The sequence below is a fragment of the Bos mutus genome, chromosome 10 (genome assembly GCF_027580195.1).
Source record: "Bos mutus isolate GX-2022 chromosome 10, NWIPB_WYAK_1.1, whole genome shotgun sequence".
Classification (NCBI taxonomy): Eukaryota; Metazoa; Chordata; class Mammalia; order Artiodactyla; family Bovidae; genus Bos; species Bos mutus.
Window position 1 is genome coordinate 569,079 of NC_091626.1, and position 19,435 is coordinate 588,513.

The following is a 19,435-nucleotide window of genomic DNA, read 5'->3' on the forward strand; positions in this document are numbered from 1 at the left end:
TCATTTGTACTTACTAATTGATACTTAATGGAAAATACTCCAAGTTCAAAGCAGCGAGCAGTGACCACCATTCCTTTACAGCATAGGAAACTCACCTTTTCATAACCATGAAAATCCAACTTCACTTTCAAACATCTTCAACCAAATTTTACCCATGCTACAAAAGCTCTAGTAGGTTCTCAGATGTCTCCAAATGCTCATGTCTCAGGAGACCACCACTTTGAAATAAAACCATTCATTTGCTAGTTCTGAACAAAAACATGTGAAAGCATATAAAACCATACCCCTATCTTCTAGATTATAATGGTTAAGTACAAAAACAATTTATTGAACATCTTACAAATCATTACAGTTATACATAAAAGCACCTAGGAAATTTAAAAAAAATAAAAAGATTCACAGTACACTGAACCTTGGAACTAAGAATACTGAAAAAATGGATTCAAAAGACCTATTTCTCTCAAAGACATAATCTGTAATTGAAGCCAACACAACTGCTATTCTCATCTAGCTTCTTAAAATGCAGCACACAGAAGTAAAGTATTGCATATTCAGCACACTCCCTTATCACTTGATTTCTTCAAACCATGCTAAATTTTCTCAATCAAGAAATCTAGTTCTGTGCTAAGCATGGCCCTTTTCAAGGTAACCTGAACACTGAGAATCTAACACACAGGTTCGAGGGAAGAAGTATAGCAGATGTACATAAAATAGGTACATCCAACTTATACATTTTCTGCATAGTTAAGTCACATCACACACATAAATTTTAACTCATCTTTTAACATTTTTTAAATCTCAAACTGTTAAGAGAGCTAAAAGCCTTAATACCAAAATTACCATCCCAACAATACCCTTATTTTGTCCCACCCACAGTGCATTAAGTGAAGCAGCCCAATAGCAATATTTAACCAGTCAAACTACCATAATTGAAAAGAGATAATCTGTTGGTTCTTGAAAAGGCTCAACGCCGTCAGAGGCCGTATTTCTAGTAACTAATCTCTTCTGCTTTAGTGTCGAGAGCTGAAAATTTCAACTCAAGGCACCAGAAAGACTGACCAAAGCACTCACTTAAACAGAAAAAAACACATTCAAAATCATGAAAAATTAAATGGTTTCCAGACGGCAATAAATGAGTGAAAACGACTCACCTGCCAGACAAACTAAGTTTTCACTCCATTAAGAACAGAAACCTGGAATGCTGGGACCAACTATAAATATGGCTCAAGGAGACCCAAGCAAAGCTGCTGTCCTCTTAGAAAGAACAGTGAAGAGCTTCCAAAGCAATCTTACAATGCATTTTTAAAAGGTCACAGAAGGATTCACCAATTTGTCACATTAAAAGATGCAGGACAGTGGATAACCTAATTCTAACACACTGCTATAACTGAATTATCCTGCTTAGCACCAAGGGGGTGACACTTTTATTAATAAATAGACTTTCTCCTTTAAAATCAAGCCATTGAAAATCTAAAGCAAAGAAATACCAAGTGAACTCCTTACAATAGCACTTCTTTTCAAAGTCCCACAGGGTTAAATAGAAACCCTATTAAATAGACTATCTATACAGAATCAAGATTTCCACAATAAAATTTACAAGCAGAGATATATTTTGTGGATACCACATGTAAAATAGATTTTTAAAACCCATATGACAGACGCGTACACACGCATATGCTAACACTCTCCCCCCACCCCCAAAGAAACCCCTTCAATGAGGTCAGAAGCAGCCCAAACACTAAAGCCCCCTTAAAGCCCTGGTGATTGTCCATAGCTTTACATAGCTAAACTCCTTCTCTAAACGGGCACTGCCATCCTTATTTGGATTTAAGAATCCTAAAGGAGCAAAATACATTCCTACGAGTGAATTACTCATGTTGCTTCCATGTTCTGCTCCTCCCCTAGTGAGATGCTGTATCAGTAAGTACTTGGGTAAACTGCACACCCTTCCCTTTTCACTCCATCGTCCAGAGGCTTCAATATGCTACTAAGTGTGTCAGTCTCTGCTACTGCTGCAAATGGGGACCTAATATAGATAGCATCAGTTTCCAGAGATCAACACTGACATGCAACGTGAAACCTAGTAATGTCAGTATTCCATACATATTTACACAGCTGTAACACAGAATCAAGATGCACGAGAACAAAATCATACGATCACCAGGGGCTGGCGGTGGGCTGCTGCAGTTGTGACAGCACAGTCTCGGGGTCCTGGCCCTGTGCTCTCCCCCGCTGTCTCCCCACAACCTCCCAGGCCCACTGAGAGTACACGGTGCAACTGGAAACTGGAGCCACAGCTCTCTACTACCAGCTCAAGCCCCTCTCCAGGCTGAGGGCTTTGTCCTTTAACGACGTGCCATGGGTTCATTTTGAACATGAACATTATATAGCAGATTCTGACTCTAAGTAATACCTTTCAACAAAACTCCTAGCAAGGAGGGTAAGAGAACCTAAGCAGTTAGAAGCAGAGAAATGTGCAAAATGCCACTAGAGCAGATGACCTGCAATCTTGACTTCTGTGACATTTTGGGTCTTGTATTCATTTAATAATTGTGTATTTTAAGTTTCTTTTAAAATTTTCAGTATAAGGAAACTAGTATTACAATCACTGTAGTGGGAAGATGGTGCATTCCCATTAACCTGGCTACTTAATGATGACTCAAACACTATTTCTGTGACCAGAATACAAGATAAAACCACAATCACAGAAAAAAATGCCCTCATAAAAAGCAACTTAAATTCATTAGCCAAACACTGAAAAGGTACATGTGTATAAAAAAGTTATAACCACATTTACAGTGCAAATTCATGTTTCTTTCCACTCTCTCTTCTGCACAGAGAACATCTCTTCAGAAACATCATCGTCTCCCTGCATTTCTTTAAAACACCTGAGAAAGGTAAGGCTCAAAGAGACACCCACTCAAATGCAACAAGTCTCTGATTTGGGGACTTCCACATTTGCTGCTATCAAAGGTCCAAGATTTTCATTATAGCATTATGGTCAAACTTGAAACTCAAAAAAGCTCGGGATGAAAAGGGCAACTTGCAGTGTCCATTACATGCCACAGCCTGGCCCTCGGCATGTTCAAGCAACTGGTCTTCACTGGAGTAAGGCGAGTCATACACAGCATCTGCTTAGAAAGCAAAACAAATAAGCTCAGTTAAGAAATCAAATCCTGCCCTTCACCTTTTGTTATGAAGGAATTCACATGCAGTATATATTCGCCTGCCCACACCCTAAATCTAACCTACGGAGAACCACCAAAATATTTTCCTTTCCCTAAACTGATATTCAAAGTGAATTTCCAATCTATTCTTATTCCACATAAACATTCAACATCTTAATCTGTCTTTAAGTTCCTTAATATTCACCTGCTTTCAAAAATGGGCGTAACTTTATTCACCACCTATATTTTGTCAACATGGGAGCTTCTTGACAGAGATCAAAATGTAAACATTATACAGATTATAATTACAATACAAGATTTATACAGATTCCAATTCTAGAAAAATAAAGCTGAAGGTTACCACATCTTCAGAGAATAAATCAACCTAAAGAAAAATCCAGATTTTCAAACTCACTGTGCAACAAAACTCCAACTTATCAGGGCTTGCTACCCCTACCCGCCCCCACCCCGACCCTGACCCCCGTAGAAGAGGACCCTGATGAGCAAAGCAGGGTTTGGAATAGACACCAAAAGGTTGAGGTAGAAATAAAGTCTGATGTGAGGTTTCCTAAGACAATAACTCCTTTTATACTTCTCAAGACAACTCAAAATTTTTGTATCATGCCCAACTGAGTTGGGTACACATTATAGTGTGCCTTCTTTAATGTTCCTAAACATATGGCTTTTTAAAGATTTTGTGAAATAATTGGTTTCTGAAGTTATATTAATTCAACTATCAGCCTATCATGTCCATACCACCTATGGTGGCCAGAGAAGTCCTACTAAGAGGACAACCAATTAATTTCCCAAAACAGGGTTAAAGCATCTCATTTTTAAGTAGCTTCCATCTTGCTTAAATCATAAACAGTAATGCAAGGAAGAGAGTATGATTATAAGGCTTCTCAATTATTAAAGAGCTTTCTAGATGAAACCCTTAAATCTAGATGGTAAATAAATGCTTATCTACTGCATGAGGAATTTCATACCACACAAAATAGCGCCTAAGAAAAAAATAGTCTACTGTACTTCCGAATGACACCTATGAAATCAGAATTTACAAAGAGCTTTCTACATTCCTCACTGTTACTTTTCAAATCAAATCACACACCTCCTTTTCATAACTGAGGATGGAGAAGAGCCAAATGTCATCTTAGTGAAGACTATCCTTGGCACCACCGTAACACGTGGGTCATTACCTCCAACGAGGGGGAAACCGTTCCCTTCTGAAGTGAGCTCTCCCCTCACATACGTGTGAGGGTGAGGTCTCCTCACTATTACTTGGGTCTACTCACCGTCTAACCATTGAGCAACTATTTATTTATTTACAATATTCACACACAGCATCAACGCCTGACATTCACTACAGTAACAGTATACTGAAAGGGCAAATAATTTCATCTTGATCATTTAAATAAATTTACTTTTATTTTTAGCCAGTTTCCCATTTAGAGAACTTGACCACATATATGAACTCTCTATAGATCATGTGCAACTCTTTCAGCTTATCTATCACAGTTCATCACACACTACTTAAATCAAGTTAACTTCAAAACCAGGCTGAATCCCAACTGGAAGAAATTTAAAAAACAAAATGACTTGCCTGTTTCAAAAGTATCCTGAAGTTTTCGTGGATGAAGTTTTTTTTCACATTTCTATTAAAAAACACAAACATACAACATACCATATCCAGTTATTTCACTTATTGTTGATATAAATAAGGAGATACATTATCAAATTTCTCAGGAAGAAAATTAAATCAGGAATATAATCACCATCCCCACTCGGCATTGGCATTTTTAAGTAATTTTTTTAAGCCTAAAACTGTTTTTAGTTCTTGATTATATGTACAATATAGAAACACCAGGGAAAAAAAGAAAATTATTTATTAAATTTCTCAACTTGGAGATCATTATTATTAACATTACAGTACATCTTTCCAGCTTTTTTTCTACGAAGATATGTGTGAATGTACTTTCATATAATTATGTAACAGAATTATCCAGTATATGCTATTCTGTAACTCCCTTTTTAAATGTAATACACTATGAACACACCCCTTTTTCTATAAACACAAATCAAAAAATTAATAAAAATCTACACCAACACTTTTAATGACTACATGGTAGTCTCTGGCACATATCTATGATATTACAGTTAATAGCTTCTTAGATATTTAGATTGTTCCCAGGGACGGGGAAGCCTGGTGGGCTGCTGTCTATGGGGTCATCCAGAGTCGGACACAACTGAAGCGACTTAGCAGCAGCAGCAGCAGCAGCGGCGGCATGTTTTCATAATGTAGAACAATGGGGTGAACACTCTTATCTTCTATGGAAACGTGGTAAGGAAGTCACACTTTCAATACCGCCAAACTACTCTCTAGAACGTTGTACCGATTATTAACTTTTGAGTGTTCTCAATATATTCAGCAATACATAACTGGATATCTTTTCATCTTTGCCAATCTAATGGGGAAACATGGCATCCCATTTTAATTCACTTTCTTGAACTGCATATTTATATGTTAATCAATCACTTTTAGCTTTCCCTTTTAAGTTGTTCATATACTTGTCCTCATCATTAACTTTAAGAACTTTTTAAAAACTTATTCAAGTTCTTCCAGACAAATGTGAGTCATTTGTGAAGTTCCCCCAAAAAAATCCAAAAGGATTTTGATTGGTACTGAATTAAATCTATATATTAATTTGAGGAGAATTAACATTTATACAATACTATCATTTTAATCTGTCCAGCTTTTGTTAGGGACAGATGTTGAATTAGATTAAAAGCTTTCTGACCATCTATTAAGACTGTCTTCTTTGTTCTTGTCACTATTTCTACTGGAGTGGAGTGCAATAATAGAGAGCAAGTAGTCCAACATTAAACCTTTAATTTGTGCTTGCTTGTGGAGTCAAAACACTTCAGGTTAAGTAAATGGCACCCAAGAATTCAGGGAAAATACTCTTGTTAAATATCTGAAATTACTATTATTACACACTGTTAAAGAAGGAAAAACAGGTGAAGCTACAACATAAAAAAATTCAACATAGAAATACCAGGACTTATGGAAAAGATAAGCAAGGAAGCTTATTAGTTATGAATTACTTTCTGGAACACAGACTAAAAGAATGGAAATAAATGTCTTAAAACGCTCACAGGTATCTGTCCTTCAGCCTAGTCTAATGACTATGGCATTGGCTGTGAGTGTTTTGTTTTCATTTTCTGAATTCTATCAATTTGAAGAAAAATAAAATACACTGTGAGGCTATTCCAAACTTTTAACTTCATTAAAATAATACAGACACTATTTAGAAAAATAGAATACCTAGGACTTATCTAGGAGAGTTGACTAACACTGTTTCCAAAGTATTAAAGTAAGTCTAAATACCCACATATCGATAATTAATAAGAATCTACAGAACAGCACAGGGAACTCTCCTCAGTGCTCTGTAATGACCTATACAGAAACAGAACCTAGAGTGGATATATGTATAAACTGATCCACTTTTTCACTTGAAACTAACACAACTTTGTAAATCAACTATACTCCAATAAAAATTAATGTTAAAAATCATAAACAAACAGATAAACAAATTCCCACATAAAAAAGATCAGATGCACAACTGAATCAAAACGACAAATCTATAATCGAGAGTAGGCAGAGATTTCTTAGTGGTGAACAGCACACACACACAGATTCATAAAAATCCTGTCAATAAAGCAATTCAAAATGCCTTGACAATGCCCTTGCCTCATCCTAAAAAGCATGAACTGCCTCAGCATGATGTTAACTCTTACCACCAAGGGATTCTGTTGCTTGGCTGGCTGGCTGTGGACCCCATTTGGTTTTTTCTTTGGATTAGGTGAATCTTGATACTGTTTTCTGCCATTTCCCCTTATACTTTGATTCTGTTTTTCCAATAAGAAATAAAATGTAAACATACAGCACAATGTAACAGGATAAAACAATATACCCCATGATACATTTAGCTGGTTCGATCAGAGTTCAGCAAAGCCCCCCAAAATCTTCCTAAAACACTGAAGAACCACTATCAACATCTTTCATTATAGAGAGCTTCACAGAGCAAGAATCCTCCAAAGATACAAAATAAAATAGCAAATACAACGTTCCCTAGAAACAACTTTGAAAACCTTATGACTATCAATAGAGGACACTGAGGCACGTTGACTTCAGTCCTTAGATCAGGAAACAAGCACCAGATGTGATCACTGTTACCCTAAAACCTGCTTTAAACTATTAATAAAAGGGAATTTTTAATAATCTTTTTATATAAAATAATAAATAAGACTGGTTTGGCTCAGATGGTAAAGAATCTGCTTGCAATGTGGGAGACCTGGGTTCAATCCCTGGGTTGGGAAGATTGCTTGGAGAAGGGAACAGCTACCCACTCCAGGATTCTGGCCTGGAAAATCCCCATGGACAGTCCATGGGGTCACAAAGAGTTGGACATGACTGAGAATTTCACTTTCACTTTTAATCCCTAAATTCAGACCTAAAACCTAAACATGCAGTAGTCGACATCTTGCTATTATATTGCTTAAACATGAGTTAGATTAAGTTTAACTTAAAACAGTTTTTAAACATTAATTTGGCCTTAAAGGTCTTAAGAACAGTTATTTAAGAGAACTAGCTAAAACAGTGCAAAGAACAATTTTATTATTATTTTACAATAAATACACTTGTGTACATCCTATCTACCTACAGAAAAAATTTAGTTCTTAAAATAGCTTGAAAACAGTAACTTAAAGAAAGGAAGGGAAATAGCTTTCAGAAGCTCATGTTAGCACATACCTTTAACTCCATTTCATTTTATTCTTTTCGATATTTACTTTTTTACTGTGTACCATATACATAAAACTTACCACCTGAACCACTTGTAAATGGGCAGCTCAGTGGCGGTAAGTGCAGCCACAAAGCTGTGCAACCACCACCAGTATCCATCCAGAACTTTTCCATCACTGAAGCAGAGACTTTGTCTATTAAATACTTCTGTTTTTTCCTGTCTCTCAGCTCTGATAATCTCATATTAATTAGTGGAATCATATAGCATTTGTCCTTTTGTGTGTGAGGTTCATCCATGTTGTAGCACGTATGTATAATTTCATTCCTTTTAAAGGCCAAATAATATTCACTGTATGTTTACTTTGTTTATCGAGTAACCTTTTGACACACATGTAGGTTGTTTCCACCTTCCGGCTATCATGAACAACACTACTATGAACACTGCTAAGTTATCTCTGAGTCCCTGCTTTCAATTCTTTTGAATATGAACCGCGGAGTGGAACCACTGGGTCACATGGTAATTCTATGTGTACCTTTCTGAGGAACCACCAAGCTGTCCCATGGCAGCTGTACCATTTTACATTCCCACCTGCAATACACAAGGGTTCCAACTTTTTTACATTCTTGTCAACTCATTATTTTCCATTTTTTACTACATTTTTATTACTTCTCAACTGAGCATCTTTTCATGTGCTTACTGACCATGTAAATGTCTTCTTTCAATAAATGTCTATTCAAGTTGTTGTGTACTCATTTTTGTTTAACTGTTTCTTCTTTGCTGTTGTTGAGCTATAAGAGGTCTCCATATATCCTGGATATAAACCCAGTAGATATGTGATTTGCAAACTCTCCCATTTCATGGGTGTTTTTTCTCTTTTGACAGTGACCATTCAAGCACAGAAAGTTTTAAATTCTGATGAACCCAGTATATTTGTAAAAGAAGAAAAGTAAAGACTGGTACCCAAATAGATGGTTAAAATAACAGACAGGTAATACCAAAGATCAGTAAGGATATGGAACAAATGGAACTCTCAAATATTTTGCAGGGGATACAAATTATTTAGAACATTTTTTGCAGTATATACTTAAGAACTTAGGCATATCCACTGCTCCAACAATTCTATATACTCAAAAGAACTGTATATGTTCATCAAAATACATGTACAGAAATATTCCTAGCAGTATGATTTGTAAAAGCCCCCAAGTGGAAACAACAAACACGTCCACTAAGAGTAAAATGGATAAACAAACTATGATATAATCATACACTGAAGAACAACACGGTATGAACCTTTCACTGGTAGCACATTTACCAAAATCAGATGTTATTGATAATTCATATTCCTTACTACATTGGATTAATACCAAAGCTGTAAAGGTTAGGAGTCTCATCCCAGCTTCAAATCACAAATCAGGAAGACAGGCGCCTTGGATGAACGACTAAGAGCTCTACAACTGTTAATCTGCAAGGCCTCAACTCAGATGCATTTCTAAGTCAAAGGATCTTAAGTTATGAAAATCTTTAAATGTACTATCACTCACCTTTGCTTTTAAAAGATCAGACACTTCAGCGTGATGATTACTGTATGGTTTATGCTGCAGTGGTTGCCGGTGCTTTACCCACTGGTCACCAGGAGAACCTTCAGGAAATAACTGCTGGCTGTGGCGGAACTTGGTTCGACTACAACAAGATTTTAAAATAAAAATAAAATCAGAAAATTTTTACTGATACTTCTTCCCAAACCTTGAGAGTTTATCTAACGGACTATAAATGTTACTTTATTCACTATCTGTCTCCCCTCATTGGAGTTTAAATTCCACAAGGGCAGAGGATTCATGTCGACTTTGTCTACTGCTTTACTGCCAGAACCCAGAAGAATGCCTATCACTCCACATTTCTTGAATGGGGTGATAATCTATTATTTTTAGTCCCAAACTTTTCTAAATTATTGATACCACCTTCTCCTAAAATGACTGTACTTTTAAAAATCTGGGGAATTTCCTGGCAGCCCAGTGATTAGAACTCTGCATTTCCGCTGCAGGGGACACAGGTTCAAGCCAAGGATGAAGAACTAAGATCCCGCAAGCCTTGCAGCCTGGCCGAACAACAAAAATGAATCTGAAGGAAATACTTCTTTCACAAATTTAATAAATTTAGTAACGAAGCCAATAAATAAAGCCACTCTGAATACACATATATCAGTGGATTTTTATAATAGGACAGACAATTCAATTCTTTACTAGGATGCTTCCATATGGAATTTGATCCTGCACAGGTCAGTATGGACCCTCCGTGCTAAGATCTGACAAACTGAGCTATGTTGTTGTTGCTGTTCAGTCGCTAAGCCATGTCCAACTCAGTGATGCCATCTGACCATCTCATCCTCTGTCGCTTCCTTCTCCTCTTGCTCTAGATCTTTCCCAGCAGCAGGGTATTTTCCAATGAGTCAGCTCCACACATTAGGTGACCAAAGTATTGAAGCTTCAGCATCAGTCCATCCAATGAATATTCCTGGTTGATTTCCTTTAGGATTGACTGGTTGGATCTCTGTGCTGTCCAAGTGATTCTCAAGAGTCTTCTCCAACGCCACAGTTCAAAAGCATCAATTCTTCAGCACTCAGCCTTCTTTACGGTCCAACTCTCATATCCATACATGACTACTGGAAAAACCATAGCTCTGACTATACAGACCTTTGTCTGCATAGTGATGTCTCTGCTTTTTAATACTCTGTTTAGAGTTGTCACAGCTTTTCTTCCAAGGAAATTAAGGAGTTCAAAATGATAGATAAGCATATTAAATAAAGATCCAGTCTCAAATACTTACACCAAAGAAATCAACTGTAATAGTTTGTAGTAAAGATAAATTGTATTCGATAGTACCACTTACATATATTAATACAGTCCAGAGTCACTGATCCCAAGATCCATATTATAGTAAGATTGTTTCTGAATATTTCAGAATCTGTCCCCTTTTCCATTTAAAAATTGTGATTAAATTGCAGGCTCTCAAAAAAAAAAAAAAATTGCAGGCTCTCTTTCTTTAGACAAAATTCAAGTAATTCCTCCAAAATGTCATAAGAGTTAGTCTATATGTTAAAAAGAGACATCACCCTGCCTGAGAAACCTGGAATTTGTTTGAGAAGTTGTTTCATTATCTCCTTATTCCATTCTCTAGGATCACAAACCCTAATACCGACTGAAAGATGTGGGAATGGTATCATACCACTGTGGGTGACAGATTCTTAAACAGTGACACAATTTCTTTTCAAACCCTATCACTATTTCATAACTTTAGTAGTAACTGGGTTTTTTAAATCATGACTACATTCCTGTTTTTTCTTTTTTCTTCTTCAGTTATATTTAGTAGTATATACTTTGGTGATTATAGTGACAGATTCTGAAAGGCACAAATGACTTTCAAGGCATTTAGTCCAATCTTCTGTCCTCATAAAATCCAACTAAAATGGAATATTCCCTATGTATTTAAAAAATATTGACTGTAGGTGTGATTTACTCCTATTGTTTACTTTTAAAGCTCTAGGATAAAAACAAAGCATCTAACTTAGAGAAAATTTAGAAAGCAACTCTCTCTGAACCTAACAAGGCAAAGCTCTACAAGTTGATTACAAATACATATACTTATTTCAGAAAATTATATTGGAAGGACTGATGTTGAAGGTGAAACTCCAATACTTTGGCCACCTGACGCGAAGAGCTGACTCATTTGAAAAGCCCCTGATGCTGGGAAAGATTGAGGGCAGGAGATGAAGGGGATAACAGAGGATGAGATGGTTGGATGGCATCACCGACTCCATGCACACGAGTTTGAGTGAACTCTGGGAGTTGGTGATGGACAGGGAGGCCTGGCGTGCTGCAGTCCATGGGGTCACAAAGAGTCAGACAGGACTGAGCGACTGAACAGAACTGAATTTCAGAAAATTACTTAGCCTACTCTATAACTGTGATTTGGATACAATTAAGTCCCAAACAAGAAAATGCTCTTTGCAGTTCTTATCCATGTAATACTCACTCCTTATAATATACAGTCTAGACTAGGGAAAGGAAAGGTGCAAGCCCAAGTCTTCACAGTGCTATCTTTCTGAACAAATTATACGTCAGCACCCCTCATCTCCTTCTCACAAAAACAGACATTCGACCACATACAGAAACCAATTATTTCTAAAGTAAAGATATGAGAACACAGAACAAGTACTATGAATACATACAAAGAGAGAAAAAAATTTTCTTTTCCTCATACTCTAGCTATCCATCTAAAAAGCTGACATTCTCTTGTGTATACTATTTTAAAATATGCCTGAAGCTCCTTTATGACTTTAATTAACCTCTCATCCAAAAACCACCCCTCTAAAATGTCTATTATCTGTGAGACTAGTAAGAAACTAGTATCTATAAAAGGAAGCCAATACCTCTGCAAACTTTTTAAGCAAAATGCTACTAATGTATTAAAAAAGACCAAAAAGTCAAAATCCAACACATCTGTTTCTTTACCTCAATTTTTCCACAGTGGGCTTAGCTGGTGTGCTACCAGCGGAGGAAAATCCATTGTCACTATCTGAGGAATCTCCAAATCTTCGAGAAAGCCAGTCCCTTAATGGTCTATGGAGATATTAAGAATTTGCTTTTAAAACTTGGCTATGTAAAGAAACTATCAGAATTGTGAAGTTTAATATTTTAAAAAATACAAACATACCTGATAAAAGGAATGGCCATAAAAAATTTGTTTGGTGCCAAACCAAGTTTGGATTTTGGGGTCATATCATTTCTATGGCAAGGCAATTTCTCAATGGAGAACCACTCAATATTCTGAAACACAAGAAAATTAGTTATTATCAAGGAGTTTCTAAAAGCAATTTAATTAGATACCATCCAGCAACCTGAAAATTCTTCTCAATTACATACCCGGATTTCTCTTCTGGTTTTCGGGTTAAATTTTGTATCTTTTGGAATTCCTGGAATGATGTACAAACGAGCAAGCTGATCATTGATCCGAAGTTCAATGTAATCATCCTTACAAATATAATCTTTAATATCAAAACCAGTTTCTTCAAAGACCTGGAAATAATAAATCTGGATGATGATTTTCAAGTTTGGCTGTTAGACCTTCAGTTCATTAATATTTGCTTATTTCAAAGTCACAAATTCAGAAATATCCAGGAAATTAAATGCATAAAAACACTACATTAAAAAAAAAAAAAAAAATCACAGTATTTCAGGGTCTAGTTCTTGCTGTGTCTCTATGGAAAAACCTCCTCACACATTTAAGCCTAAGTTTTTTCAGCTATTCATAAAAAGGAAACATATGATACTGCAATTTACAATAATATGTATTTGGCCACTGTCCCCTCTTCTGGTATAAGAGCTCTTAAAACGGTTGGACGGATAAGGCAGTGGACCCCACTTCAGCACTCTTGCCTGGAAAATCCCATGGACAAAGGATCCTGGGTCACTGAGCTGGACACGACTGAGCGACTTCACTTTCACTTTTCACTTTCATGCATTGGAGAAGGAAATGGCAACCCACTCCAGTGTTCTTGCCTGGAGAATCCCAGGGACGGCGGAGCCTGGTGGGCTGCCGTCTATGGAGTCACACAGAATCGGGCACGACTGAAGTGACTTGGCAGTAGCAGCAGCAAAACGGTTGGAATGTCTTAAATTATAAAAGCAAAAGTATCTTTGCTTTTTATCTAGGTCTCCCACATTGCAGGCAGATTCTTTACCAGCTGAGCCACAAGAGAAGCCCAAAAGTATCTTTACATCCTGTTAATTATGTGACTTCTGGAGTCTACTTCGGGAATTAACTTGGTTGCCAGGTGATCAAGAGGGTTAAAACTTTCAATGGGCCCCTCCTCCCCCACCTCCAGGAAATAAACTCAGTCAACCCCATAAAAACCAAAAAGGAATGTTTCTGGCTTGAAAAACACATGAAGATTTGGGGATAGTGGTGCCAGAGAAGACAGAAAGAAAGTTTTTGCTTTTTTTCTGTACCTTGCATCCTAAGTATTTATGTCTTCCATCTAGTTATTCCTGAGTTATATCCTTTTATTGTAATAAACTGGAAAACTTAATAAGAAAAATGTTTCTCAATTCTATGAATCACTCTAGCAAAAACTAATCAAACCCAAAGAGGGGGATCAAAAGGCACAAGTGACAACCTGAACTTTGCAACTGGCATCTGAAGCCAAGCATGGTCTTATAGGACTGAACCCTTCACCTCTGGAATGTGACGCTACCTCAAGGCAGACAGTGTCAGAATTGAGCTGAATTGTAAGTCATTCAGTTCATATCCAAAACCTGCTTATTGATGTGGGGGAAAAAAGCCCCTGCGCGTGTGCATACACGTATACGCATGCGCGTGCACACACACATTCTAAAATTGGGTCCAAAACCCTTATTATGTGAGAATACATCAGTGGTTCCCACTCCAAGGGAATATAAACCTCATATGGATTTGATTCAGTAACCACAAAAGTACATGTATAACCAAGCTACAGAATGAAAAATGTCTTATACAAAGAAAACCATTCTTCAAACACGAAAATTGAATTGGGATTAATACTAATATTTCAATGGACAGATTCCAAGAAAACAGCTACAACCACCTTTGTACCCAGGGTGGAGTTAGCTGCAGTCACGATCTGCAGTGATTTTGGAGCCCCAAAAATAAAGTCTGATTGTGTTTCCACTGTTTCTCCATCTATTTGCCATGAAGTGATGGGACTGGATGCCATGATCTTAAGTTTTCTGAATGTTGAGCTTTAAGCCATCTTTTCCACTCTCCTCTTTTACTTTCATGGAGAGGCTCTTTAGTTCTTCACTTTCTGCCATAAGGGTGGTGTCATCTGCATATATGAGGTTATTGATATTTCTCCCGGCAATCTTGATTCCAGCTTATATTTCTTCCAGTCCAGCATTTCTCACGATGTACCCTGCATATAAGTTAAATAATCAGTGTGACAAGATACAGCCTTGAAGTACTTTTTTCCTATTTGGAACCAGTCTATTGTTTCATGTCCAGTTCTAACTGTTGCTTCCTGACCTGCATACAGATTTCTCAAGAGGCAGGTCAGGTGGTCTGGTATTCCTATCTTTTTCAGAATTTTCCACAATTTTCCACAATAAACAAAAGTTTATTGTGATCCACTATGCTTTGGCATAATCTACACATATGTGATCTACACATATGCTTTGGCATACTCAATAAAAGCAGAAATAGATGTTTTTCTGGAACTCTCTTGCTTTTTTGATGATCCAGCGGATGTTGACAATTTGATCTCTGGTTCCTCTGCCTTTTCTAAAACAAGCTGGAACATCTGGAAATTCACAGTTCACGTATTGCTGAAGCCCGGCTTGGAGAATTTTGAGCATTATTTTACTAGCGTGTGAGATGAGTGCAATTGTGCAGTAGTTTGAGCATTCTTTGGCATTGCCTTTCTCGGGGATTGAAATGAAAACTGATCTTTTGGTCCTATGGCCACTGCTGAGTTTTCCAAATTTGCTGGCATGTTGAGTGTAGCACTTTCACAGCATCATCTTTCAGCATTTGAAATAGCTCAACTGGAATTCCATCACCTCCACTAGCTTTGTTCGTAGTGATGCTTCCTAAGGCCCACTTGAATTCACATTCCAGCATGACTGGCTCTAGGTGAGTGATCACACCATCGTGATTATCTGGGTCGTGAAGATCTTTTTTGTACAGTTCTGTGTATTCTTGCCACCTCTTCTTAATATCTTCTGCTTGTGTTAGGTCCATACCATTTCTGTCCTTTATCGAGCCCATCTTTGCATGAAATGTTCCCTTGGTAGCTCCAATTTTCTTGAAGAGATCTCTAGTCTTTCCCATTCTGTTGTTTTCCTCTATTTCTTTGCTCTGATGGATGAGGGAGGCTTTCTTATCTCTCCTTGCTATTCTCTGGAATTCTGTACTCAAATGGGTATATTTTTCCTTTTCTCCTTTGCTTTTCGCTTCTCTTCTTTTCACAGCTATTTGTAAGCCTCCTCAGACAGCCATTTTGCTTTTTTGCATTTCTTTTCCATGGGGATGGTCTTGATCCCTGTCTCCTATACAATGTCAGGAACCTCCGTCCATAGTTCATCAGGCACTCTATCTATCAGATCTAGTCCCTTAAATCTATTTCTCACTTCTACTGTATAATCGTAAGGGATTTGATTTAGGTCATACCTGAATGGTCTAGTGGTTTTCCCCACTTTCTTCAATTTAAGTCTGAATTTGGCAATAAGGAGTTCATGATCTGAGCCATAGTCAGCTCCCGGTCTTGTTTTTGTTGACTGTATAGAGCTTCTCCATCATTGGATGCAAAGAGTATAATCATTCTGATTTCGGTGTTGGCCATCTCTTGAGGTCCATGTGTAGAGTCTTCTCTTGTGCTGTTGGAAGAGGGTGTCTGCTATAACCAGTGTGTTCTCTTGGCAAAACTCTATTAGCCTTTGCCCTGCTTCATTCTGTACTCCAAGGCCAAATCTGCCTGTTACTTCAGGTGTTTCTTGACTTCCTACTTTTGCATTCCAGTCCCCTATAATGAAAAAGACATCTTTTTTGGGTGTTAGTTTAAAAGGTCTTGTAGGTCTTCATAGAACCATTCAACTTCAACTTCTTCAGCATTACTGGTCAGGGCACAGACTTGGATTTCTGTGATACTGAATAACAGAGATCATTCTGAATTGCTTAGTGGATCTAAAACTGCCCCTCCTCATAGTGCCTCAAGGAACTCCAAGACATGGAACCCCAGTTCCTGGGAATAAAGTGTTACCGCTAACCCCCACAGCTAACCCTCACCTTCTCCTTCAACCAGAAAAGCCATGCTTATTAATCTATTAAAATCCTGGGCCTCTGCTTAAAAAACCACTGGTGAGGGGGGAGGGATTCACTGCAAGATTGGATTGACACAGACACACTGCTATACATAAGACAAGTAATAAGGACCTACTGCAGAGCACAGTGAACTCTACTCAGTACTCTCTAATGGCTCATATGGGAAAAGGACCTAAAGAAGACTGGCTAGGCATTCATATAGCAGATTCACTTTGCTATATAATACAAGCAAATGTGATTTGACTGCAAATCAATTATACCCCAATAAAAAGTAAAACCATGAGTCTCTTCTAGCCTTAAACGTTCTCCTTCAGATAACATTTATGGTCTCTGGCAAGGTCCTTTCCCACTTCACCCTCAAATGAAAAAGGCTTTGGTTCTTTACTGACTAGAAACCAGTGTGCACCTTTTACGCTGGAATTCCTTCTTCCCTCTAGTTTCAGCACCTACCCAATCAATGGCACAGAAGACGATAAAACATGCACAGGCCTGAACCTCTTACAAGGTAAGGGTGTGGAGGAGTTATTTGTGTCCATTCCTTTCGTCTCTTCCCTCGTTCTCTTGTTGGTTTAGGTACGTCTTTCTACCTCCTTCGATAAGGGCACATCTATATTTCTCTCAGATATGTGTAGGCCGTAACTCACAATTTAAGCTCCTCCACAACACATCTAACTCATTTCTGTATACTGCCAATCATGTTAAACCTTTTCCTAATTTTAAGTACTAGCTGAATATACTCACTTGAAACTGATTCTATGGTATACAGAAAAGAGACATTATTTGTATTTCCTGCTTCCAGAAATGACAGAGTGGAAACAGAAATACCTATGTTTTACCAAAAAAGAGCTTTCTTGTCCTAAACCAAAACTATACATCTTATCCAGAATAAAAACCCGAAGGCTCAGTAATAGACACTTTGTAGTTTCACACTTTCCCAGATCTTAATTTATTTATATACATGCGGTGTGTGCTCAGTCACTCAGGGCTGTCCGACTCTTTTATAACCCCATGGACTTTAGCCCTTCAGGCTCCTCTAGCTGTGGGGATTCTCCAGGCTGGAGTGAGTCGCCCTGCCCTCCTCCAGGGGATATTCTCGACCCAGGGATTAAACCCACGTCTCCCACATTGCAGACAAATTCTTTACCATCTGAGCCATCAGGGAAGTCCATTTGTATACATAATACAATATAATTAAACTAACAATTGTGGATTTATTTCACAACTCATGTATGTTATCTGAATGTTCCCATTAAAGTCCAGTTATTAATACTTTGGTTTTCTTTTTCTTTGAAAGTAAGGTCTACCCTACTCTACTGCTTGAGACATAACTTAAAAATGGTTTTTGTTATAAATCAATCTGGTTGGATATTAGAATTATAACTTTAGAAATTAGAACTGGTTTACCTAAAAGTTTACCTATCAGTGACATAAAATTGTTTTTCTTCATCAAAGTCTCCATTAAGAAAGTCAAAATGGAATACATAAACCAGAAGCCATTCACAATATACTCAAATCCAGATTGCATTAAGAAGTCCTATATATCCACAAGACTAGTAAACCAACTTAAAAAAAAAAAAAGGTAACATGTAACTGGGTACTTAATAATAGAGGACATTCAAATGGCCAATAAGAATATGACAATGTGGCCAACATCATTAAACTTCAGGGAAATATGAAAAACACAATGATAGACCATTACGTTCCCCTAATAACGGCTAAAATTTTTTGAAAATGAGATGTAATTAATATATTACATTATATTAGCTTCAGGTACGCAACATAATAATGTTTTGCATATATTGAGAAATGACCATAAATTTTTTCCCCAGTGTTACTGAGATATAATGGTTTGAACATAATGGTTTGACTTATACATACTGTGAAATGGTTACTCTAAGTTTAGCTGATATGGATCATCTCATATAAGTACAATAAAAAGAATAAGAAAAAAATACGTTTTTTTTCTTGTAATGAGAACCCTTAAGCTCTAGTCTCTGAACTTCTCATACGTATCACACAGCAGTGTTAACTGTAGTCATCATGCTGTACATTACGTCCTAGTGCTTATTTATCTTCCAACTCTTGACCACATTCCTCTAATTCTCTTTTAGACACACACATACCCTCTGAGAACCACAAATCTGATCTCTCCTTCTGAGTTTTGCTTTTCAGATTCCACATAAAAGGGAGACCATACAAAATCTGTCTTTATCTGACTTATCCATTCTGTACAATGCCTTCAATGCCCATAACAGTACAAATTGTAGGATTCTTTTTTTAACAACTGAAATGTATTCCATTGTGTACATACATACCACATCTTCACTAGCCATTCATTTCTCAATGAACACTTAGGTTGTTTCCTTGTCTTGGCTATTATAAACAATGCTATTATGAACATAAGACTGTAGTTATCTTTTCAAGGTAGCATTTTCATTTCCTCTGGATATATTCTCAGAAGTGGAATTGCTGAATCATACGGTTGTTCTATTTTAATTTTTTGACGATCCTCCATAGAATTTTCCGTAGTGGCTGTATCAGTTTACAGTCCTACCAACAGTGAACAAGGGACCCCTTTTCTCCACATTTATCTGTCTTTCTGAAGGCATCCATTC

General features: G+C 37.2%; 1 protein-coding gene across 1 annotated transcript in view; it reads right to left on the reverse strand.

Moving 5' to 3' along the window:
• Window positions 1–1,139: 1,139 nt before the first annotated feature.
• DCP2 (decapping mRNA 2) overlaps window positions 1,140–19,435 on the reverse strand; it is a 49,471-nt gene continuing 31,175 nt past the window's right edge. The window contains exons 5-11 of the mRNA XM_005902719.3: window positions 12,890–13,042; window positions 12,681–12,793; window positions 12,479–12,586; window positions 9,511–9,649; window positions 6,963–7,073; window positions 4,768–4,819; window positions 1,140–3,131 (exon numbers count right to left, since the gene is read on the reverse strand). Of these exons, the coding sequence (XP_005902781.2) occupies window positions 2,968–3,131; window positions 4,768–4,819; window positions 6,963–7,073; window positions 9,511–9,649; window positions 12,479–12,586; window positions 12,681–12,793; window positions 12,890–13,042 (840 nt within the window). The 3' untranslated portion in view covers window positions 1,140–2,967. The remainder of the gene's footprint in view (window positions 3,132–4,767; window positions 4,820–6,962; window positions 7,074–9,510; window positions 9,650–12,478; window positions 12,587–12,680; window positions 12,794–12,889; window positions 13,043–19,435) is intronic.